Here is a 24,551-nt window from a genome sequence, read left to right as displayed (position 1 = left end):
AGCCATCAGGGAAGTCCAACGAGATGCTTTTTAAGATCCTGGTTCTAAAATTTACAACTATATTATATAAGTTAATAAAAATAAATAAATTAAAAAAATCCTGCCTTACCTCAACCTCTTGCTTCATTTTAATATTTTCCTTCTTCAGAGAAACACAGTGTTGCTCAGTCTCTGCTTTTTCCAAAAGAACAGCATCCAGACGTTCTGTCAAGGCCTGTTTTGGAACAGGACAATTTGTTTGAGGTTAAAAACAATGGATTGACTTTACCCATAATTATCTCCTCACCTCTCCAAACCATGCTAAAGTAAGCATATTTAAAAGGCTATACACAAGAACCAAGAGAATAGGAGAAAAGACATGCAGATATGAGAAATTTCAATACAACTCTGAAAAACTGACAGTGGAGGAGGTAGAGGAAGTGAATTAGAAAGAAGCAACAAGCTAGAACCTGAGGGCTCACATGGAGAAACATACAAGAAGCTGGCAAACACTCACTAGAAAACCAAACGCTCAGGAATGGAGGCAGCAGATACCACTGAAGCGGGTACAGGAAGTAGGTTCTAGTTGGGACTGACAGTCGTGATCAGGAGTGCTTGGAACAATGGGCAAGCAAACCCCCAGTGTCCCTCCCACCCCCAGAAAAGGTTCATACACTGAAGAGATGAAATAAGAGAGGAACTCAATGAAGTGGAAACCAAACAAGCCAAGAGTCAGTTTCTTGAAAACAAAGCTAACAAAGCAGACCTCTTATGAGACTGATCAAGAGAAGATGGAAGTCACAAACATAGTGAACAGAAAGGGAACCTATCCATATATAAACTACAGATTAAATAGTTAAGAAGAATATTATGATCAATTATTAACCTGCCAATAATACTGAAAAGTAAAATGGTACAGATTAAAATTCCTAGAAAAATGTAACTCTCACACACACACACACACAAATCAATACTGTAACTACTTAAAAATTAAACTAGAGGTTGAAAATGGTCTACGAAAGACACAGGAGGAAAAGAGAGCTTTGCAGGTGAGTTCTATCAAGTTTTTAAACAACAGATTATCCCAATTACATATGAGTTTCTTCAAAGAAAATAAAAAGCAAGAAGAATTCTCAGGTTGTTCTCACAACTGGCATAACTTGATAACAATATCCAATGATTTTACAATACAAGATAATCATGGACCCATTTCACTGTGAATGTAGTCAATCATAAACCTTAAAACCTAGATAAAATCCTAAACAACAGTAATCAACTATCACCCTAGAACTGCCTCTAAATTTCTGAATGTGAAACAAAGAAAAACAAAAATATAAAAACAAAGCAGATGTAGAAAAAATTAAGAGTTCTATATCAAGTTATAAACACTATTTATAAACATGAGAGTAGAATACAGCCACTTTTCAATACAAGATGATAACAATCTTCCTCCTATGCCTCTGTTCTTAGGAACCTGGAGAAGAACATGGTCTACAGAACGAGAAGATTAACCAGAAAAGTAAATGACATTCCACCCAGCAAGTGGGGTGGAGGTGCAGGGCTGAAGCAGAAAGCAGGACAGATATTCACTGGGTCATGGCACAAGGCTGGCTCCAGGAAAACCACAGCAGACCTAGAGACAACCAGACCAAATGAGCACAGGACACAAGGCTTGAGGAGGCAGGTGTCCAGGAAAAAGTATTTAAATGATTATTTGATCTGTTTAACCATTTGGAAAGTAGGCATCATTGTGAAAGATAGCTAAGTTTTCATCAGTTATAACAGGAAGTTAATAGCTAAATGTCTCACCAAGGAATAAATCAAAGAATAGCAGGATAAATATATTATTTAGAAACATAATTTCCATCAACTATTTAGTATTATAGTTATTAGTTGTTAGCACTGTTTCTAAATGTGCATACATTATTTTTGTTAAAACAATTTTAGTTTTAAAACTAGTTTTTTTTCACACTACATGGTATTGCAATGTAAACTTTTTGATAAATTATCAGGGGAAGCCTGAAAACAATAATTTTAGGAGATATACAGAGGGCATTATCTGAAAACAGCTATAAATATCCTTAGAGATCAGAGGCACAAAGTGGACAGTAATTCCCAGGAAATGCAAATTCCAGCAACAAGAAAACAAGAGGGATATGTACAAGAAACCTCACATCCTAACTTGTAATCTTTCCCTTCCTGTGCATTTGGAAGCAGCATATAAGCTCACTGTAATACCACACACCTCTCAGTTTGACATGGAAAATATGGATTTTTTAAAAAAAAGTCAAATATGTCAGGTTCACAATACAACTTCAGATGTATTTCAATGTACTAGAAGATGACTATCACAAATTTAATAATTGAAACTTGTAAAAATGTTAAAGTCTTAATTACTCAGTTGTGTCTATCTCTTTGTGACCCCATGGACTGTAGCCTGTCAGGCTCCTCTGTTCATGGAATTCTCCAGGCAACAGTAGTGGAGTGAGTTGCCATTTGCTTCTCCAGGGGATCTTCCTAACCCAGGGACTGAACCCAGGCATCCTGTATCTCTGGCACTGGCAGGTGGGTTCTTTATCACTAGTACCACCTGGGAAGCCCCCAGAAAGCCATACATTTTTATGAAGAACAGAAAACTTTGCATTCAGTCATGTTTTTCCAGTGTACTTTCTCCCAATGAAGGAATAAAACTGCAATCTGTGATTTTTCTAAAACAGAAAACTCAAAGCAGCTGATTAACTGATGCTCAAGCTCCTCCAATCACTCTCCAGTGTAATCTTCTCATTAGGAATGGAAATCAAAAGATTTCATTCTCATTTAATTTTCAGTTCAGTCGCTCAGTCGTGTCTGACTCTTTACAACCTCATGGACTGCTGCACGCCAGGCTTCCCTGTCCATCACCAGCTCCCAGAGCTTACTCAAACTCATGTCCATCGAGTCAGTGATGCCATCCAATTATCTCATCTGCTGCTGTCCCCTCCTCCTCCTGCCTTCAGTCGTTCCTAGCATCAGGGTCTAAGGAGTCAGTTCTTTGAATCAGATGGCCAGAGTACTGGAACTTCAGCATCAGTCCTTCCAATGAATATTCAGGACTAATTTCCTTTAGGATTGACTGGTTGGATCTCCTTGCAGTCCAAGGGACTCTCAAGAGTTTTCTCCAACACCGCAGTTCAAAAACATCAATTCTTCAGTGCTGTTTTCTTTATGGCCCAACTCTCACACCCTTACATGACTACTGGAAAAACCGAGCTTTGACTAAATAGACCTTTGTTAGAAAAGTGATGTCTTTGCTTTTTAATATGCCGTCTAGGTTGATCATAGCTTTTCTTCCAAGGATCAAATGTGTTTTAATTTCATGGCTGCAGTCACCATCTGTAGTGATTTTGGAGCCCAAGAAAATAAAGTCTATCACTGTTTCCCCATCTATTTGTCATGAAGTGATGGGATGGGATACCATGATCTTAGTTTTCTGAATGTTGAGCTTTAAGCCAACTTTTTCACTGTCCTCTTTCACTTTCATCAAGAGGCTTTTCAGTTCCTCTTCGCTTTCTGCCATAAGGGTGGTGTCATCTGCATATCGATATGATTGATATTTCACCAGGCAATCTTGATTTAATTTTACCGAACTATTACTTTCTGAGACTTGAGTGGTCAGGGTATTAAATTAATAACCTGAAAGGTAAACTTAGCTAACTTAAGATAAATTTTTACCCTCATTTTTAAGAGTAGTTTTGACAGAACAGGAGAATACATCAACAAGGAGGAAACAAGGGACACATATTTAATATTTAAATATTCTGCATGTAAGTGTATGGAAAATATTTTAAGGGCTAAGAGTTCACTGACACAATGGCATCTGCAATGTTCTTTTCCGATACAAAAACGTGCTTTTTAGTGTGTGGGTGAGCATGTATGTATATATGCATACATATATGTATACAATATCTCGTACAAATAATATACGGTAATAACAAAATCACTGAGTACTTATGGGACAGATCCAGCTCTCTGTACTGTGTGTACTGACTCTAGGAAAGCAGGTCTTATTATTCGTTATTCTGTCTAGCCTCCAGTGGAAGAATCACAGAGAAGTTAGGAAACATAGCTGTGGTCACACAGCCTGCTTGTGGCAGAGCAGGGTCTCAAGATCGGAATCAGGCAGTCTGGCTCTAGAGTCATGTTCTTTAATTAATTACTGTGCTTAGTCACTCAGTCTTGTCCGACTCTTTGCAACCCCATGGACTGTAGCCTGCCAGGTACTTCTGTCCATGGGGATTCTCCAGGCAAGAATATTGGAGTGGGTTGCCATACCCTCCTCCAGGGGATCTTCCCAACCTAGGGATCAAATCCAGGTCTTGGGTATTGCAAGAGGATTCTTTACCATCTGAGCCACCAGGAAAGCCCTAATTAATTACTAGGTTGGCCACAAAGTTTGTTCGGGCTTTTAAGCGGTTATGAAAAAATGGAATGAATTTTGTGGCCAACCTTGGCTATTACTAATCAAGAAAATATGTAATGATCAAATAAAATCATTATGATTCAGAAATGCTTAAACCAATCTGTACATTACAAATCCAAATGTTATTTGTGCACACCATTCAGAATTCATATACTGTTTTGACTAAATAAAGAACAAAACGGCAGTACGAGGTGTACACAGGGATTTAAAGACTCCTTGAAATAACTTCCTGGGAGCCCCTCGATTGTCCACCGCTCCCAAGCTGGGAGAATAAGACAATATATAATCAAAGACTAGACAGACAGCAAGACTCAAATTACAAACATGGAAAAGCAAGAAAAAAAATTACTGCAGAGCTTTCAGAAGCAAAGAAACTTTAAAGACGGCCAGGCCAAGTCGGGGAAGGAAAAGCATTTAATTAGCGTTAAGGGCACGTGAGGGCATCCCTAGTGACTCAGTGGTAAAGAAACCTGCTGCCAATGCAGAGGCCTCAAGTTTGATCCCTGATCCAGAAAGGTCCCACATGCTTTGGAGCAACTACGCCCCTAGGCCACAACCAATGATCCATGAGTCCATGTGCCGCAACTACTGAAGTCCACACACTACAGAACCCGTGCTCTGCAACAAGAGAAGCCCCTGCAACGAGAACTGTGTACATCACAACAAAGAGTAGATCCAGTTCACAGCTAGAGAAAGCCTGAACAGCAACAAAGACCCAGCACAGTCAAAAATGAACAGATACATTTTAAAAGTTATTTTTAAAATAAGGGCCTGTGAGTAAGAATAAGCAACTCAGGTTTTTAAACAGGAAGTAACAAGATAAACAGAGTATTCTGTGGTCTGTCAAGAGTATGTAGAACTAAGAAGAGAGAGCGAGTCTAGTTACAGGGTCATCAAGGCAGGTGTGCTTCCCAAGGATGACATGAAGTGCTTCACAAAGAGCCCTGGAAATGGAGAGACTCCTCAAAGTCCTGCTCAGGGCTGGGTTCCTCATGGGCAAGGGAAGAGCAGGACTGAGACCGAGGCAGCAAGCATTAAGGACAGAGTGAGTGGGATGCAGAGGACAGAAAGGGCAGAAGCGCTCATCCACCTCTCTCCACACACTCAACCAGAGAGATGGAGCATGTAACCTTGGGTGGGAGCAGCTGACAGCCCTCAGGAAATCTGAATTATCATCAGGCACCTCATCTAAGAAAAACAAAAATCAAAGTGACACTCACAATGTGTCCTTACCTTAATGATGTCAGCTCCTCCAGCAACCAGCTTTGACCTCAATTCTTCAACTTCTTTCTCCAACTCTAAACAATTATGAAAAAATTAAAAAAAAAATACTAGTTCAGGAATGAAAAAGGAATTACTGGCTAAAGTGAGAAGTACATTCTTTAAAAAAAACCTCACTATAAATTGTTAATACTTTTTTAAGAAACAGCATATATTTTTGAGAAAGCATTAAATTCACCTAGCATTTCATTTCCGTTTTTATCATGGAAAACTACAAATTAAAAAAACTAGAGAGAATAGTATGATTAACCTCTATGCTCCATCATCTTGGTTTAATACTAAATGAGCAATATTATTTTATCCCAACCTGTCTTTACTTCCCCTTTTCCCTCTTCTCTTATGCATCTTGACATTTCTGAAGCAAATCTCAGACATTATTTCAGCTGTAAATAACTTCTTCCTGTATAACCTTAGAGCAACAACTAATCTCATATTAAACGTACACATTAATCTATTTCATCAACTCATGTCCAGATCTGGTGCCTACACATTTCCAAATAAATTACTCTCTTTATCATAAGTGGATCCAACCTTTGAAAACTTTGGCTTTCAGACTGGGCAGTAACTGAAAAGAGCTCACCCACACATATTACAAAAGGAAACTAACACCTAATCTTTGTGGAATATAAAGAAATAGAAACTGAATAGGGAATCAAGCAACTTCAGTAAATATGCTTCAGAAATCCAGGAAAAGAAGTCTTTTATTGCTTTATTTAAGGCCTTTTTAAAAACTTGTTTGGGCTCAGAACCTCACATCTCTAACATATCAACTGCCAATGTTAGGAAAAAATGCCTTACTCAGAAGAATATACAATCCACGGGAGGTTAAAAAAAATGTGCTTAACTTTAACACACTATTTCTTAAAATCCTCCTCCCTGACCTTTTTTATTAACCCAAAGATAACTGCCGTTTAGGCTTATGGGATAATAAAAAATATCAAAGCAAGTGGTTAGAAAAGTAAGATTCCACTACTCTAATATTATTGGATTCATTGATAAAACAAGCCAGTGTACTATTAAAAAACTAGTATTCGCAACCATGATTAAACAAGATTGTGGTCAAGATGAGTATTTTCAACCTGATACCTGTACATCTCAATTTTGTTTTCTGTATTAGCATCATCTGCTTCTTGGCAAACTTGATAAGATCTTCCTTGGTCAAGGCTTCTAGCTGGAAGATGCAGAGACATTACCAACTTAGTATAATTCATGTTTCTACTATACCACAAAAAAGAAACATAAAGTCTGCCTAAATATTAAAAAAAAAAACCTACTGAACATTTACATCAACCAAATACCATATTTTTTAATATTCACTTCAGTTCAGTCCATCAGTCATGTCTGACTCTTTTTGACCCCATGGACTGTTGTCCATCACCAACTCCCAGAATTTACTCAGACTCATGTCCATTTAGTTAGTGATGCCATCCAACCATCTCATCCTCTGTTGTCCCCTTCTCCTGCTTTCAATCTTTCCTAGCATTAGGGTCTTTCCTAATGAGTCAGTTCTTTGCATTAGGGGGCCAAGTATTAGAGTTTCAGCTTCAGCATCATTCCTATCAATGAATATTCAGGACTGATTTCCTTTAAGATGGACTGGCTGGATCTCCTGTCCAAGGGACTCTCAAAAGTCTTCTCCAAAATAACAGTTCAAAAGCATCAATTCTTCGGCACTCAACTTTCTTTACAGTCCAACTCTCACATCCATACATGACTACTGGAAAAACCATAGCTTTAACTAGATAGACCTTTGTTTTTCAATATCATCAAATGCAAGTTTAACTCAGTAATTATTAGTTAAACAACTACAATGAAATGTAAAAAAAACCGCACACACCCTCTTGCTACAGAATATCCTTGTTACAGGTTAAGACATTTTCTTTGATTTAATTTCTTTAACTGCAAAATCAAGGAACTGGGACTAACTCTACTTAAAGTTCCTTAGTTGTGTGAAACTTTAGTCCTATTCAAGGCTGAAAGACGCCTCTGGCCACAGGAAAACACGTTAAGCCCTAATTACAGCAACAAGATGAATCAGGGCGCATTTAGGATTTAAATGAAAAATGAGGGAAAGTTACTTAGCGCCTATGGGCTCAGTATTCTAATGGGTAAAGCTGGGATCACAGGAGCATTTAACTCCGGGTCACCGTGAAGCTTCCGGGAACACACAGTTTGGACGACTGTCTGAAACTCAGCCGTAGCAGGAAACCTCGGCAGCAAGTCCCCATCTCTGGACCGACCCCCGCCCATGCCACGGGGGTGATCTGTGTCCATCTGAGGAGGCGCCGGCAGGACCGAGCCCCCGACGCCGCCCACCCGCCCGTCAGGCTTGGTCCGGTCGCCGTTCGGACCTCAGAAACCAGACTGTTTCGCTGAACGTTTGGAAACTGCGGAGTCTCGAGGCACGCTGATCCGGGGCAGCAAGGAAAGCCAGGCTTCCCCCCAGCAAACTCAGAGGAAACCCCTGACCGCTCAGACCCGGACCCCGAGGAAAGCTGTCCCCCAGGCGGTCCCCTCCCGGTGGGACCCGCCTCTCAGACGTCTCTTCACCTTGGACTTCCCGGTCCCGGGAGCGGCCGGCGAGGCCACCCCGTCGTGAACAGGCTCCTGCAAAACACAACGAAAGCCGGCCGGTCACGGGCGGCCATGCAGACGGGGAGGTGGTCCCTCGGTCCCCAACCCCTCGCGTTACCTCCATGGCCGCCGGCAGCCTGCACTTCCACCCAGCACCTCCCACGGACCGCCGCTTCGGGTTAAAGGTCGCGCTTCTCCGCCGGCCCCGCCCCCGCGTCTCCACGGCCACGGCCCCGTGGCGCTCGCGCTTCCGCTTCCGCCTCTGGAGGTGGCTTCCCGCGAGCCCCGCCCCGTCCCGCCCCACCGAGCCCGCCCTCGAGGAGGCGGGGCGGGGTGGGCGGTCCTCAGGGCGGGGCGGGGCGCACCCGGGGGCGGGGCCCTGTGCTCTGCGAGGGTGTTGGGGCTTGAGGCTCTCCTGGGAGGGTCAGGCACTGCGCAGCTCGGCCGGGGGCGGCCGCCCCAGTCACATTTCCTTCACTTGTTCCCATTCCTGTCCTCCTCTCCCATGTCCTGTCCCTTCTCCTGCCCGAACTTCTGTCCACTTTCCTGTCCGTTGTCTGTCCCATCACCTGTTCTCATGCCGTGTTCCCTCACCTGTCGCATCTCCTGTCCCCTCACCTGTCCCCGTTTTTGTTCTGATTCCTGTCCCTCTTCTCTCTCATCTGTCTTCTCAGCTGTCCCATATCCTGTCTCCTCTCTCATCTGCTGTCCCCTCACCTGTCCCCATTCCTATCCGTCTCCTGTCCCATCTCCTGTCCCCTCAGCTGTCCCTATTCCTGTCCCTCTCTTGTCCCTCTCTTGTCCCCTTTCCTGTCCAATCTCTGGTCCCCTCACTTCTCCCATGTTCTCTCTCCTCCCCTGATTCAGATGCTATTACTTTTTCGAAGCAAGCAACATTTGCTTGGTTGCAGAACTTTACTCATGGCCCTCTGTGAAGACTGAAAAATCATATTACAATCTCAGGAGTATATGCCTAGCCCTTAGATAATTATCTTTAACCCATCGAATTCTACACATATCTCAGAGTGCGTTGTTCACAGGCCCTAAAGACTTCTTGTTTCCATTCACATGGAATAAACCAGACACAGAGACATTTGTCCAGCTGAAAGAACTTATAAGAAACCACAGCTATAGTCTCATTTCTTTACCCATTGCAGGTTGAGTTTTAGGTCTCCTCATTTCAGATGATTTATTATTATAGGATTGAATTTGGGTGGGGTTCAGAATAAGGGGACTGGTATGTTTAGGTAGATTCATCTCTAATGTGTCAGAAAAGCAGTGGCCTCAGGACCTTCTCCTGCTACTTGAGAATATGGTGTTTTGGTTTTTTTTAAGCATCATCTGAAGCCTGAGACTTCCCAGGTGGCACCAGTGGTAAAGAATCTGCCTGCCAATGCAGGAGACAAAGGAGATGTGGGTTCAATCCCTGGGTCAGGAAGATCCCCTGGAGGAGGGCATGGCAACCCACTCCAATATTCTCACGTAGAGAATCCCATGGACAGAGGAGCCTGGCAGTCTATGGTCTATGGGGTCGCAAGGAGTCAGACATGACTGAAGCAACTTAGCACATACACAGGAACCCTTGGACACAGAGGAGTCAGGTGATCCAGGCCAGGGTCTGTTAGGTACAGTTGGCCCCTCTCTGCCTATTTCCCGATAACTGGCAAAGAAACTGGGCACAGGTAATTCAAGCACAAGGGAAGATTCCAGACACCATGGTCCCTAGGCAGAGTGGTTCCTCTGGGCGAGGATAGCAGGTGAAAACAGCCATGTGCTAGACTGCCCAGTAGAGGGGGCAAGGAGGTCAGCATGGCGCTTCCCACTGGCTGAGCGACCAAGGAGGTCATCCTGTAGTCCTAGTTAGTTGTTCCAGACTTTGGGCTGGGCTAGAACAGGAACAGTGAAATGTGTGTGTGCGTGTTGGGGGTGCAGGCCGATGCTGTGTCCTGGCTCATTCAGTCCGCACAGTAACAGAGCATCTTCTGTGCACCCAGTTCTCTGCTGGGGGAAGTACAACTGTGACTAAGACAACAAAGGTCTCCTTGCTGGACTAGTGGTAGAGACAGACGATAAGCATGGAAACCGTTAATTTAACAGAGGTATGAGTTATGGAGAAAGTAATGCCATGTTACATAACAGGATCTGTTTCATTTTCATTTAAAAGTTTTACTTTCTAACAATAATTGTATATATTTAATTGTGTATCTTTATGGTGTACAGGGCTTCCCTGGTGGCCCAGATGGTAGAGAATCTGCCTGCAATGCAGGACACCTGAGTTCGACACCTCAGTCGGGAAGATCCCCTGGAGTAGGAAATGGCAACCCACTCCAGTATTCTTGCCTGGAGAATTCCATAGACAGAGAAGCATGTTGGGCTATAGCCCATGGGGTCACAAATAGTCAGAGATGAGTGGACAACTTTCACTTACTTTACTTATAAAGTATACATGATGATTTGATATATGTATACACAGCAGAGTGATTACTACTGCAGCTAATTAACGTCTTCTCCACGTATTTTGCACGTATGATGAGAGTATCTGAAATGTACTCTCTTAGCATTTCCAGTTTTCAGTACTTTTTTTTGGCTGTGCAGTGAGGGTTGCTGGATGTTAATTCCCCAACCAGGGATCGAACCCAGACTGACAGCAGCAAAACAGAGTCCTAACCCCTGGACCACCAGGGAGTTCCCAGCACAGTCTTATTAACTATAGTTATCATGCTGGACGCCAGATCTCTAGATTACTTGTCCTGCATAACTGCAGCTTTATGCCCTTCGACCCATATTCCTATACACCCCCCACCCCACCTCCAGTCCCCAGTAGCCACAGTTCTGCTTTCTGCCTCTACATATTCAACTTTTAAATTTATTTTCAATTTTTTTTAAATGTGTTTATTATTTTCATTTAAATATTTCAGTGTAATAGTCTAAGCATTTAAAAATGTAATTATTTTGAAAACAATACAGTTTATTTATGTAAACCCAAGGTTATAAACTGAAAATGACCATTTTTTTTTTTAATTGAAGTGTAGTTGACCTACAATATTGTATTAGTTTCAGGTGTTCTGTGCAATGATTTGACATTTATATACATTGAGGATTGATCACCACAATAAGTCTAGTAACCATGTTACCTTATAAAATTATTGCAATATTATTGACTATATTCCCTATGCTGTATATTACAGTCTGTACCTATGAGTCTGTTTGTTTTTTAGATTCTACATGTAAGTGAAACAATGTGGTTTTTGTCTTTGATTATTTCACTTAATCTTCTAGGTCCATCCATGTTGTCACAAATGACAAGATCACATTTTTATGCCTGAGTAATATTCCATCACACACACACACACACACACACACACACACACACACGCCAAATCTTATTTATCCATTCATCTGTCAATGGACATTTAGGTTTCTGTGTCTTGGCTATTGTGAATGGTGCTGCTATGAACACTGGGGTACAGGTGTCTTTTCAAATTTTAAATAATTTAAGTAACTACGTGCAGCTAGTGGCTAACACAGTAAACTCTAGAAGATAACCGGTATAGGACTACTTAGAATATAAGAAGTTGGCTTTTTAGATTTCCTTGACTGATAAGAGTATTTCAGTTACTTAGTTCTCAGTTTTTGCCGTTTGGTGTGCACTGAAGTATTTAGCAACGTCCTTCTCTTGGAGAAAAAATGAGCAAATGAAAATTTAAATAAGCACAAAAGAGACAATACAGACCTCTAAGAGATTTAATGATACACTTTAATCTTAATCACATAAGAATTATGTGTGAAAGACTTCCAAAGAGCAGATAATCCTTCAGGTTGCAGTATTGGCAGGAAGATGGGAGGCCTGTGCTGGTTAGTGAACTTGCTATGTATGATTTAAACTGGTGGGGAGAAAGGAAAGGAAACGTCTGGAGAAGGTGGGATGACAGTAAAGCTAGTTGGGGAGGGGAGGAGCCTGTGAGACGCCCTTGGGCCCAGCAAGGTGGCTCTCTGCTGGAGTTAGGAGGGGGTTTGGCAGCACGAAACCCAGCTGGCAGGCGGTTTGGGAGGTAAGTCACCCATGTCATAAGGTAAGTCACCCATGTAGCTGCCTTTGAATCGATGGCTAAAAATGCTTGGGATGTACCTTGTAGGCAGCAAACATTCAGAATCATCGAAAGATTCTGAGCTAAAGAGAAATGTAATGAGTCTTGTTGTGGGAAAAGAAGTTTGGCAGATGTATGATGAACAGAGAAACAAGTTATGTAGCTTATAGGCAAGGGAGAGGCTTCTGAACCAGAAGGGTGGCTGCAGAGGTAAGACATCCTGGAAATACACTGACAGGTGTTGCTGATGGATTAGAACACAGTTGAGGAGGGGCTAGAGAGAGGTGGGTCAAGGTGCAAGTCTGGGAGGGGTTGGCTGCGAGTGGGAGGGGAGTCCAGGGAAGTACAGAGGCAGAGGTGAGGGACAGGGGTAGAGGCACTGAAGGAAGAAGCCTGAAGTGAATGAGAACGTTTCAGGGGAAAATAGTCACCTGCAAGAAATAGTAACTATTGACACATTTTAGTGCTGTTTTTACAAATTTGCTTAAATCAACACTGAATCTGAAAACTTGAGTATATTCTTATGTGATGACCAGAGCATATTTAACGTGTTCACACGCGTGTGGTCTGTAGAAAACTGATGCATCACGATCATTAGTAAGGATGCCAGGGTTGCAAGTCTCCGCCTTCCACCTGGCCCCAACCACTGTTAGCTCCATCTTTTTTTAGTGTGAACAAAAGCAGACACAAGAAGCACTTAGTCCCTCCACCTGAATTCAATATCACGAGGTCAGGGCAATCAACATTTATACCAATTAAATCTGATGCTTTTCCTTCCTTAAGAGAATCGAAAGTGGAGAGTTAGAGTGGTGTCAGCCATGTTCTTCCTGTAATCATCATCAAATCTCTCGTTCTGGGCCACGGTGAAGTGGTTCTTCCAATCCCCGACGACCCCTGAAACAGTCATGGCAGGGAGTCAGTACTGTGGTGGGAGTGGGGTTGGGGGGTGTAGGGGAGGGGGTGCTGGGAGGGGCGGTTCTCTGTTCTCCTGCTCTTGTATGTTCTACCCCCTGCCCCGGAGACATTCCCCTGGCTGGCCCAGCAGGGTCTCCTCCAGGAGGGAGGAAGGATCACCTGTCTGGTTTGTGGGTCGGGAGATGGCGAGGTTGTATGAGCAGCAGGGCTGGGGGCCACTCTTGTGTGTCCTTCCTGCACATCAAAGCAAGTTCTGTGCCGACATGATGTTGCCCGCAGAACAAGCAGGGCCTGCTAGTGGAGGGACTGCACGTGCCATTTTGAGAAAGGAAGATTCTCCCCAGTTCTCCAGTTGCAATCCCTGTTACCTTTCCCAGGCTGGTTTTTCTCCATACTGTCATCTATTATCCTGCATGTTTTTTCATTTGCTTCCTTGTTTACGGCTAGATATAATATAACTTCCATGAGGGCTGGAGCTTTCCTGTGCTTTGTTCACTGCTCTGAACATTACCCAGAACAGAGCCTGGCACATAGTAGCCACTTGGAAAGTAGTTTTGAATGAATGGCCCTTTCTGACAGCCTGGAACTCTCTATAAAGTGGATCTTTTGCTCCATCTGACTTGATTCTGTATCTTTTCACCTTATCAGCCAGAACTCCAGAGGGAACAGGAGGATACGCAGTTAGACCTAGACACCAAATCCCACTTTCCACTTGTGGCTGAATGTTAATTTCATCTGTGGTTTCTTAAATTGTTCTTTTCCCAGAATCCTTCATTATCAATCTTATTTTTCTTTTCTATAGAAAGGAAACTCCCCAGAGACTATGAAATATTGGACAGTTCCTTTAGGATTATGGCCAAAAGGAAACACTGAAAACCTTTTCTAATGAATGGAGAAATCGACTGGTTCATGAATTCAGCCGGAATCGATGTGTAGTTTGCCATCGGGTTCTGCTTCATGACGCTAAATGAAGTGTGGTGAACAATTTTATCCAGAACTTTATCATCTAAGCTCTTTCCAATAAATTCTGCCAGCTTCTGAATTTCATGCTTTGGGTTCTACGAGCAGAGTCAAAAGAAAAGACTTGGTATAAGATAATGTTTATCAATGAATAATAGTCTTAAGAGAATATTGAAATGAATTAATAAGAGTAATCAGTAACATGCCACGAGTTAAAATTTTTAAAAATCATATCTCACAAATGTTCAGCTTTTCAGAAATGACTTATTTAGATGTGGTGACTCATACTGTTCTCTGTATTGCTGCTGCTGCTGCTGCTAAGTCGCTTCAGTCCGACTTAGTGACTCTTTTCGACCCCATGGACTGCAGCCCACCAGGCCCCCCGATTCCTGGGATTCTTCAGGCAAGAACACTGGAGTAGGCTGCCATTTCCTTCTCTGGTTCTCTGTATTAACTAGAGTCTTTACACTGTTCTTGTTCTAACATGTCAACTGGGTCATGTTGGTAAGATGCTCGAAACACAGTGACCTGGAGTGCATGGGACATGCTCCATGGAGCAGTATGTGCAGGGTCAGGTCCAAAAGTCCTGCTCCAGCCCGTCCGATAAATGCCCCCAGGGGAGGCACTGAACTGGTGCTGAGAGCAGATGTCACAGTGGCTTCGGGGACCCGGCCACAGTGGCCTGTTTCCTGCTTCTGTCTGTGATGTACCTTTCAAAAATCAGGCTGTCAGTTACAAATCCAAGGACAGAGATTGTCATTCTGTACAGACCCAGTGGAGTCACAAAAGTGCTGGGTAGATGACCATTTACCATCAACTCTCATGACACCACCTCCTTCAGTCCTGATAGCATCTCTTGGAGTGTATAACCCAGAACTTGGGTTCGAGAATCCATAGTGTTTCCCACTGCACCAAATTTCTTAAACTGTTTCTTGAAACTCCGTCATTCCTCTAACACTAATAAAAAAACCCCAAAATGTACTAGAAAGTTTTTTTCCTTCTAATGGGAATTTCAAAATACACACCGCAAGGGGGGAGAAAAAGCATCACTCATGTTTGCCATCCTCTGCCTGTAAGGAAAAGGTATCCCGCAGCTCAGAGTTCTAGGAAGCTCGGGTGAGACTGTGATATGGAAACTCATGACGTGCCAGGTGTGCTGTGATGGGTGGATGGGGCAGCCAGCGAAACACAGCATCTCCTGTGCCCGACTGCAATCTGAGGGTCCCCGATGGGGTGCACGCATTGCAACTGAAGCATTTATGGTCAAGTGGGGACTTGGTAGGTGGCCTGGTCCTCACCTCCTTCATGTCCTCATAGAAGAGGTAGAGGATGCAGTGCTGGTCCTTGGCGTGCCACCAGCCCTTCACATGGTCGAACCAGGAGCCCCAGCACACTGCAGGATGGGACCAGAAGCAGGGCAGTGAGTCACAGAAACCCAGTGACAAGTACACCCCCCATCCCCACCCCCGCCCTGGGAGGAGGATCCTGAAGGGAGGAGGCAGGAGGTCACCCTGGTGATTCCTTTATGGTAAAGCCAGCCAAGGGAAATCAGTCCTGAATATTCATTGGAAGGACTGATGTTGAAGCTGAAACTCCAATACTTTGGCCGATACTGATGTGAAGAGCTTACTCATTTGAAAAGACCCCAGTGCTGGGAAAGATTGAAGGCAGGAAGTGAAGGGGCTGACAGAGGATGAGATGTTTGGATGGCATCACTGACTCAATGGGCATGAGTCTGAGTAAACTCTGGGAGTAGGTGATGGGTAGGGAGGCCTGGTGTGCAGCAGTCCATGGGGTTGCTAAGAGTCAGATACAACTGAGTGACTGAACTGAACTGAAAGCCAGCAGAGCCCCTGCTGTTCTCAGAAACTGACACCTTTTTGTAGACTGCTTGTGGATTTTGAGACAGGATGGAAACCAAGCGCTCACCTTTCCCAGTCAGAAAACTCTCAAAGTATTCTTCCCAGGTGCCTGGAGCAGGAAGGTTTCTATTCATCCTGTGGAAGTGGTAATAAGACACCATGTTGTCCTTGGGATTCCTGGCTACATAGATTATCTAGGAGTAGAGAGAGGAAGGGGAGAAGCAAAACCAGGATTAGAACAGCAGACAATGACGTGAGGGTGGGCGTATTCCACACAGGTGGGTGTTCCTGATGCTGTGTTTCTGTGCTGTGGCTTTTGTTGGAGATGGAAAGGATTCATGTCAATCTGCGTATTGATGACATGTGACCAGTGGACTTTTTGCTTCTGTTTTTAATTTAACAAGTGACGTGTTTTAAGAGGAAATTGAAGACCAGTCTGAGTTCCTTCTAAGGGGCCAAATCTGCATTCCTTTGGCTCCCTACCTTACAGTTTTTCTCCAGGAAAGATGGTGGCAGCAAGTGGAAGGGGAGATGTGTCTTCAACATCCGGGGTGAGGACATTGCATTCGCTTGTTCCAAGCCTGTGAAATTAGTTTTCAACAACTTTCCATTATTTTTCTCCATTTGCTTCAGAAACTTGCTGCCCCATTTTTACTACATTAGGAACACTCCAGACCACCTGTAACTCTCTGTGGCTTTCATATGAGAGAATGGGGTTTTTGGCTAGAGCAGTTTTTATTTTTGCCACATAGTTTGTGGGATTCTAGTTCCCCAGCCAGGATTGAACTCATGCTCCCTGCAGTGAGAGCATCATCTTAACCACTGGCCACCAGCAAAGTCTCTAGAACAGCTTTTAACCATACAATAAACCAAATAAATAAGAACCTAAAAAATTCAAAGCCTTCCACCATAAAATTATCTTACCTAGGCTCATCTTTGTGGAATGAGTTTAATTTCTAATTGGAGAATCAAAACTTACTTTATTTTTTAAAAATTTAGTATTTATTTTTATTTTAATATTTATTTATATTTATTTGGCTGCACCAGGTCTTAATTGTGGCATGTGCATTCTATTTTCCCTGACCAGGGATTGAACCCAGGTCCCTTGCATTGAGAGCTCAGAATCTTAGCCACTGGACCACCGTTAAGTCCCTTAACTTACTTTTGTATGAACAGAAACTCAGTTAGAAAATGTCTGAAGTATAGCCATAGCCAGACAGTGAAAAAGAGTCCTGAAGTCCACTGACGGTGGTTTGAACACCTGGGATTCTGAAAGGGCTGCTGTGCTTAGTCACTCAGTCATGTCCACCAGGCTCTTCTGTCTATGGAATTCTCTAGACAAGAATACTGCAGTGGGTTGCCATTTCCTTCTCTAGGAGATCTTCCCAACCCAAGGATGGAACCCACGTCTCCTGCATTTGCAGGTGGATTCTTTACCACAGAACCACCTGGGAAGCCTGAGAGGGCTGCTGGCTAGTACGTCTAGACCTGGGGTCAGGTGCAGCCGTGATGTACTCACCAGATCCTAGGGAAGGGATTATCCACTCGATGAAGGGAAATCGCTCATGTGTGGGTGCCCTCTGGCTTTGGTTGACATCACCCCTGTTTTGTATCAAGTCCACAATCTCCTGCGTCCACGTTGTTCCTTGTTCCATGGGTAAGAATAGGAGGCACAGACATTATCTCCTGCATTTCTTAGGATGTGAGCAAATACTCGTTACAGCAGCTGTGTGAACACTGAAGCCTGCTTTATAGTGGAATTCAGAAAACATCCTTGTTTGTTTACATCTTGTGTTATCATAATATGGATTTTTAGGCAAACACTCCAGTTTGGAGTGGACATAAGATTCATAAATAGACAGTTCTTCTTTTCTCTGTCACAACCATTCATTAGGATTGTGATGCTACTGAGTTGGTGGCATTGTTCCTTAGAAAGGTGGAGTGGAAGTCTTTCTCTCCCAGCTGTGATATGGGGTCATCCCTGTGTGATCTTCAGACTGTTTCCCAACTGCGCAGCCTGACGTTTCCCAAGTGCAAAGCCAGGAGGCTTTGTTGTGTGTTGGCTAAATGAACAAGTGATTAGGGCTTAGTCTCCGCGTTCACGCTGTCCTGTTTTCCCTGAAGGCTAGAAAGTACATTTCCTAGGCTCCTTTGCCACTAAGATTCTGAATACCCTGAGACTGATTTACCTTCTGAGAGTTAAAGGAAGGAGACAGAGGTCTGAGGGTGGCCCCACCGGGTACAAGATGTGTGGAAGCCACTCCACACATCTGGATCAAGCTCGGAGCTCGATCCAGAAGCTGCACCCCCACTACCCCTGGAGGAGGGCTTCCGTCTCCAGTTTCGGTCACTTATATGGGCCCCATCCTGACTAGTGTGGGGGCTACTACCTATTTTGCAGCCTTGAAGACCTGTTGAATCAGATGTCTGACCACGTCTACGTCAAGAGGAGATTGAATAGCAGTGGTGTTTTATTTCCTAGATGAGTTGGTCTCTAATATTATCTGGCACCAACTCTTCATTACGGGTTAAAGGACCAATATTTCTTTAGCTATCAACTCAAAGGAAGTTAGACTCATTTGTACTAGTTTTGTGTGTTTACTATGAATTTTGGCGGCTTCCTAGGTGGCTCAGTGACAAAGAATCAGCCTTCCAAGCAGGAGATGTGGATTTAATCCCTGGGTTGGGAAGATCCCCTGGAGTAGGAAATGGCAACCCATTCCAGTATTCTTGCCTGGAGAATTCCATGGACAAAGGAGCCTAGTGGGCTATAGTCCCTGGGGTTTCAGAGTCAGACATGACTTAGTGACTAAACAACAACTCTGAATTTATAGCCAAGGGCTAACATTGGGGCAGGTTCCAGTGCAGCTGGAGGTTCAAAGTCAGCTGGTCCTTGGGGTCAGAGGTCAGTGATTCTACAATGCGTGTATCTCTGTTCAGTCACAGAGTATTTAATATTCTGCTAAAAATCTAGGTGAAAACTTTTACATCATCTGAGGTTGTTTCTTGTTCCCTTTTATCAATACAGCCTTTATTAGCATATACAGTTTTCATGACTGATTAAATACTGCATTAGCTGGTAAGTGCTTTTCTATTGTTATTAGATTGTAACCCCTAACCCATGAAAACTCTAAATGAACCAAACTTTAATGCTCACTTTTGGTAGGTGGAAAAGGATGAACGATTAAGCATTGCACTGAAATTATGGTGATAGAGTAGAATTGTGAGTGAAATAAGGCAGTGAGATGTGATTCCCCACCAGTGGTTACTTTCAGAAACTCACATTGAGAAAATTTTAATTCTGAACAAACTCATGAGAAGTAATCAGAAAGTCAGGGCTGATTTGAAATCAGTTGACACATGAGTCTAAGGCCCCATCTGCCTGCAAAGCCTTTTATCAAATCAATACAGATGAAGTCAAAGGGTGGGTGGAGTGTATGTGTGTGTGCCCAGGAGTGAATGTAGCAGAAATTATTGACAGTTATTGATTTTGCAAAGAGCAAATGTGTGTGCAGTTGGGGTATGAGCTGAGTACTGTGTTTTGGTCTAACTGTAGATGCACACAAATAGCTGCAGAGAACTCCTCGTCCCAGCTCACCCCCAAATTTACATGACGCAGTGGCTGAGCTCAAGTTTGTCCTGTTTCTGCAGTAACTTTGTTAAACTGATTATATTGAAATAAGAAAGCAGGTTCACAACATACCACCGGGAGGGTGGAGATGCAGAGAGTTGGCCTGGGACCCTGAGCAGGGGGACTTATGAGTTCAGCCTTGCAGAACATAAGCCCCCTTCTCCGCTCACCTACTCCCCCCACCAGCTGGGGGTGCCCAGTCTGGCTCTGCTGTAAGGGCACTGGTAACAAGTAAATCAACAAGTCTGGCCCCTTCGTTTCAGACTGTTTGATTTACTCTCTTGCAGGAAAGTAAACAACATGGTCTTCATGGGGAGTATTAAATTCTTAAGACGTGTAGGTCATTTTAACGGTTTTTGTGTGGTTCCCCCCGCCCCACCCCCGTGATTTGTGTTGGCCTATCCCGCTGCCCACTCAATGGTTTTCTGCTCAAACCCCGGTGGGTTTCTCAACATCCTCAGTGCTGCGTCTTGCTTGCTTCTGTCCCTGCCCCTCCTCCCATCTCCCCTGTCCCTTGTCCCTCCCGCCTACCTGCTTTCGGGTAGGTAGAGATGAGCAGGTCGTCAGGCCTGGCTTGGAAGCTCCAGATCTGATCCCAGGTGTCACAAGTGGGCGTGGGCTGCAGGATGCCTTCCACATAGTCCACAGCAATGCGACTCACACTCTCAGATTCCAAAGCCTCCATCTTGTTTAAGGCCAATGTCAGGGGTCAGAAATTTTAGCTCGGGAAAGCGTTACCCTCAGACAGCTCAAAGCTGCGTGCTTGGAGGCTTACAGACAGGGCAGGGCTGAGACCTCAGGCCCTGCCTGGAGTTGCCCGTCGAGGGGCAGCTGGCCTGGCCAGGGAGCAGCAACTCTGGCTTAGGACTTTGCACACAGCACTTCCAACGAGCTGTAGCCGCCTCTGGGAGGGGCAGTGACGCAGCTGCCTAGCCCTCTGCTCTGGGCTGCACCGCGATCGCGGCTCCGGCTCCCCGCCCCCGGCCGTGTCCCTTGTGCCTTCAGCCGCTCTTCTGTGCCCTTAGCGATGGTCAGGGCCACCTCATTTGCAGTCCTCCTCTGCATTCACGAAATAATTCACAGATCTCTTTAATTCTTTCTTCTGGGAATTTTAAGCTCATTACAACGTGGCAGGAAATCTGCAGGTGGTCTTACAAGTTGCAGCGGAGGCTCACTTCCTTGAAAGGCTGGAAGGAAGTTTCTGTGCTGGCAACAGTGAGAGCTTAGACCCAACCTCCCAGCGCAGATGTGGGGGTGGGGGATCAGCAGTGTTATTTTTAAGACTGAAATAGAGGAGGCTCCAATAGGAATGATTCTCTTTCTGTTGTAGGCTGTTTAGTGTCAGTATCAGCCCTGGTCTGTTCACAGACAATAAAACATGTTTGTCCCTTAGAAGCCAAGTGGATACGAAAGCCACAGAGTTACAGAAGGCACATCCTCTGACTTTTTCTTCCTGGAGTTCACCATCGAGGCTCATGCCGGATCCCACCCCACCCCAACAACACCTCCCCCGCAACCCCCGTGAGCCCCTTGTTATCCTAAAAGCCCTAGTGTTTATTTATGCTGCTTGTTCCCTTCCTTGGAATCATTCCTGGCTCCTGAGGTTTTGTTTTCTTTTCCCCCTCCTGTTTCCACCACAACCCTTCTTAGCTGACAGTTGCAAAAACAAAAGCAATCATAACCACAGTGAGGTACCATCTCATGTCAGTCAGGATGGCTGCCGTCAAAAAGTCTACAAACAACAAATGCTGGAGAGGGTGTGGAGAAAAGGGAACCCTCTTACACTGTTGGTGGGAATGCAAACTAGTGCAGCCACTGTTCACTACAGAGAACAGTGTGGAGATTCTTTAAAAAGCTGGAAATAGAACTGCCATACAATCCAGCAATCCCACTGCTGGGCATACACACTGAGAAAAGCAGAATTGAAAGAGATCCATGCACCCCAATGTTCGTTGAAGCACTGTTTGCAATAGCTAGGACATGGAAACAACCTAAATGTCCATCGGCAGATGAATGGGTAAGAAAGCTGTGGAACATATACACACGATGGAATATTACTCAGCTATTAAAAAGAATGCATTTGAGTCAGTTCTAATGATGTGAATGAAACATGAAACTGGAGCCTATTATACAGAGTGAAGTAAGTCAGAAAGAAAAACACCAATACAGTATATTAATGCATATATATGGAATTTAAACAGATGGTAACGATAACCGTATATGCAAGACAGTAAGAGACACAGATGTAAAGAACAGTCTTTTGGACTCTGTGGGAGAAGGCGAGGGTGGGATGATTTGAGAGAATAGCATTGAAACATGTATATTACCATATGTGAAGTAGATGACCAGTCCAAGTTCGATGCATGAAACAGGGCACTCAAAGCCGGTGCACTGGGACAACCCAGAGGGATGGGATGGGGATGTTGGGACACGTGTACACTGTGGCTGATTCATGTCAATGTATGGCAAAAACCACCACAATATTGTAAAGCGAAAGCAAAAGCGAAAACGAAGTCCTCAGTCATGTCCAACTCTTAGCGACCCCATGGACTGCAGCCTACTAGGCTCCTCCATCCATAGGATTTTCCAAGCAAGAGTATTGGAATGGGTTGCCTAAATTAACCTCCAATTAAAATTAATTAATTTATTAAAAAAAAAAAACTCGTGGAAAAAAAAAAGCAAAGCAAGAGCAGACCCACCCAGCTCTCCTGCTTCTCCTTGCAGTATTATCAAGTACAGCTGGTCTTTGTTTCTAGTTCCTGATGCTGTGTCTCAAAAACCCTTGGGAGTTCCTCAGCAGTTGGAGCCTTTGGCTGTTTGTGTTGAGTCCCTGTGGACCCCACCTGGGTTGTCAGGGAGATCACACCTGCTGAACATGTGGATGCTTTCTGGGAGGGGCTGCCTGGAGGCTTCCTGAGGATGAGGGACAGGGCACGACAGCTCTGCCCCTTCTTACCCGAGAGCCTGACCCCTGCACATGTAGCATTCACCTGTCCCGATCTGTGTTGTCCATGTACGACACAACTGTGATTGTAGGTGTAGCACTTTCAGTGAGTTCTATTTATCATCATGGAACCTATAGGGGCATGGGGATGCTCCCCCAACCCCAACTTAGAGCAGGCTGATAGCAGCACAGATGGTCCACAAGGCTTGTGCTTGCATGTGAAGGGTGATGGGGGGATCTTGTGAAAGATTTTACCCTTGACCTGCAGGTCTGTGCTAACCCTGGGTCATCAGTGTCAAGACAGAATTGAGTTGAATGGACAGAGAACTTCCCTGGGATGCCTCCCCTGCCCCCAGCAGCTCCAGATGCTGTTCCTGTAGCAGGAGTCTCACTTCTTGCTTCAATCCCTTCCCACCCAGAGCTTCACAGCATCCCATGGGGGCTTCTAGGTGGGGACTTCTGTGGTACCCAGGACCTCAGGCCATGCATATTCCCTGCTCTGCAAGGCCAATGCCCTGTGCCCCCTTCAGTTCTTCTCTAATGTCCTCCCCAAAGTGCCCCCTTTGGAGAGCCTGTCCTTGATCTTGGGTGTCTCCCACGTGCCTGATGGTGGCCCCTTCCTGTCCTTTGGGGCTGTGGTTTGAACTCAGTCCTGTGTCCTCCACTGCCCATGTCCAAGCTGCGGGCAGCTCTGTGTCTGGTACGTGTGTCCTGGGCAGAAGGAAAGAGTGAAACTAACTGGAGAACCGAGGTTGAGGTCTATGGGCGCAACCGTGGCAAGAGGGGGAGGTTCAGGTGAGCCTGTGGCTTCAGCCAGTCTCTGTGATGACAGCCAGATGTAGACACTTGCCCCGAGCCCTGCACCAGCCCCCTCAGCCGAGGGCCAGACACAGGGTGCTGACTGCTCTGCCCCCACACCCCAACTTTCCTTTGTGGAAACAGGGATCATAACAGCCCCTGACCCTGTGAGTGACAGAGTGTGTTTACTGCTAGGCAACGGGGAGGGAGTGTGGTCAACAACCTTAACTGTGAGTAGCGTCCCATGACTGTGACCTCGGGGGTTCCTGGGCCCTCCTTGCCCCTCAGCCTCTCTGTCGGCTGTTGGGAGATGGAGGGACACTTGGGATCAAGATTACCAGGTGGAATTCCTGGCCCTAGCATGCATTTGAAAAGACTTAGAAAAATCATCTATAATTTTTGGTTTAATTTCTCCTCTGGTCTTCACAGTCTGTGTGCCAGCAGCATAGAGAACTGGAGGCTTAGCCACATCCTGGCAGTTTTGTTTAGTCCCTTGTGTGCTGGGGACATGGGCTGAGACAAAACCGAGGGAAGCTGAAGGGGTCACGTGACTTGAAAAATTACCATGGCTGCGCAGATGTTTCCTGTTCTCCTTTGATGTTGTTCTGTTGCTAAGTCATGTCTGACCCCTTGTGACCTCATGGAGTGCAGCAATAATACTTTCTCACAAATGCAGAAGAATTAAATAAATGCTGCACTTAGTTATAAAGTTGTCTGGTGCCAAGTCTGTGTATGGCAGACATTGTTTTGGAATTCCAAGCATCTGGGGTTGGACTGGTGCTGTCCCTCAAGAGTTGTGTAAACTTACAATTATTTAATCTCTTCTGGTGCTGGAGAAGACTCTTGAGAGTCCCTTGGACTGCAAGGAGATCCAACCAGTCCATCCTAAAGGAGATCAGCCCTGGGTGTTCTTTGGAAGGAATGATGCTAAAGCTGAAGCTCCAGTACTTTGGCCACCTCATGCAAAGAGTTGACTCATTGGAAAAGACTCTGATGCTGGGAGGGATTGGGGGCAGGAGGAGAAGGGGAAGACAGAGGGTGAGATGTCTGGATGGTATTA

The 24,551-nt window shown here is 44.6% G+C and overlaps 2 protein-coding genes across 3 annotated transcripts in view; both read right to left on the bottom strand.

Annotated features, from left to right (window-relative positions):
• Positions 1 to 8,584, bottom strand: part of GCC2 (GRIP and coiled-coil domain containing 2) — a 36,505-nt gene extending 27,921 nt beyond the window's left edge. For both annotated transcript variants that reach the window (XR_011255138.1, XM_069580391.1), the window contains exons 1-5: positions 8,412 to 8,584; positions 8,270 to 8,326; positions 6,806 to 6,890; positions 5,672 to 5,736; positions 110 to 214 (exon numbers count right to left, since the gene is read on the bottom strand). Coding sequence is in view for 1 of the 2 variants with exons in the window: in XM_069580391.1 (XP_069436492.1) it covers positions 110 to 214; positions 5,672 to 5,736; positions 6,806 to 6,890; positions 8,270 to 8,326; positions 8,412 to 8,417 (318 nt within the window). In the remaining variant the exon portion in view is untranslated. The remainder of the gene's footprint in view (positions 1 to 109; positions 215 to 5,671; positions 5,737 to 6,805; positions 6,891 to 8,269; positions 8,327 to 8,411) is intronic.
• A 3,439-nt stretch (positions 8,585 to 12,023) lies between these two features.
• Positions 12,024 to 22,211, bottom strand: LOC138435566 (sulfotransferase 1C4-like). Its single transcript, XM_069580390.1, has 7 exons — positions 20,281 to 22,211; positions 17,638 to 17,763; positions 16,602 to 16,699; positions 16,186 to 16,312; positions 15,555 to 15,649; positions 14,174 to 14,354; positions 12,024 to 13,275 (listed from the first exon to the last, which is right to left on the bottom strand). Exons 1-7 carry the CDS (start codon positions 20,432 to 20,434, stop codon positions 13,160 to 13,162), a joined length of 897 nt encoding a protein of 298 aa, XP_069436491.1. The 5' UTR covers positions 20,435 to 22,211; the 3' UTR covers positions 12,024 to 13,159.
• Between the last annotated feature and the right edge of the window lie 2,340 nt (positions 22,212 to 24,551).

Source organism: Ovis canadensis, chromosome 3, assembly GCF_042477335.2.
Source record: "Ovis canadensis isolate MfBH-ARS-UI-01 breed Bighorn chromosome 3, ARS-UI_OviCan_v2, whole genome shotgun sequence".
Taxonomy (NCBI): Eukaryota; Metazoa; Chordata; class Mammalia; order Artiodactyla; family Bovidae; genus Ovis; species Ovis canadensis.
This window is presented reverse-complemented; position numbering and strand designations above follow the sequence as displayed.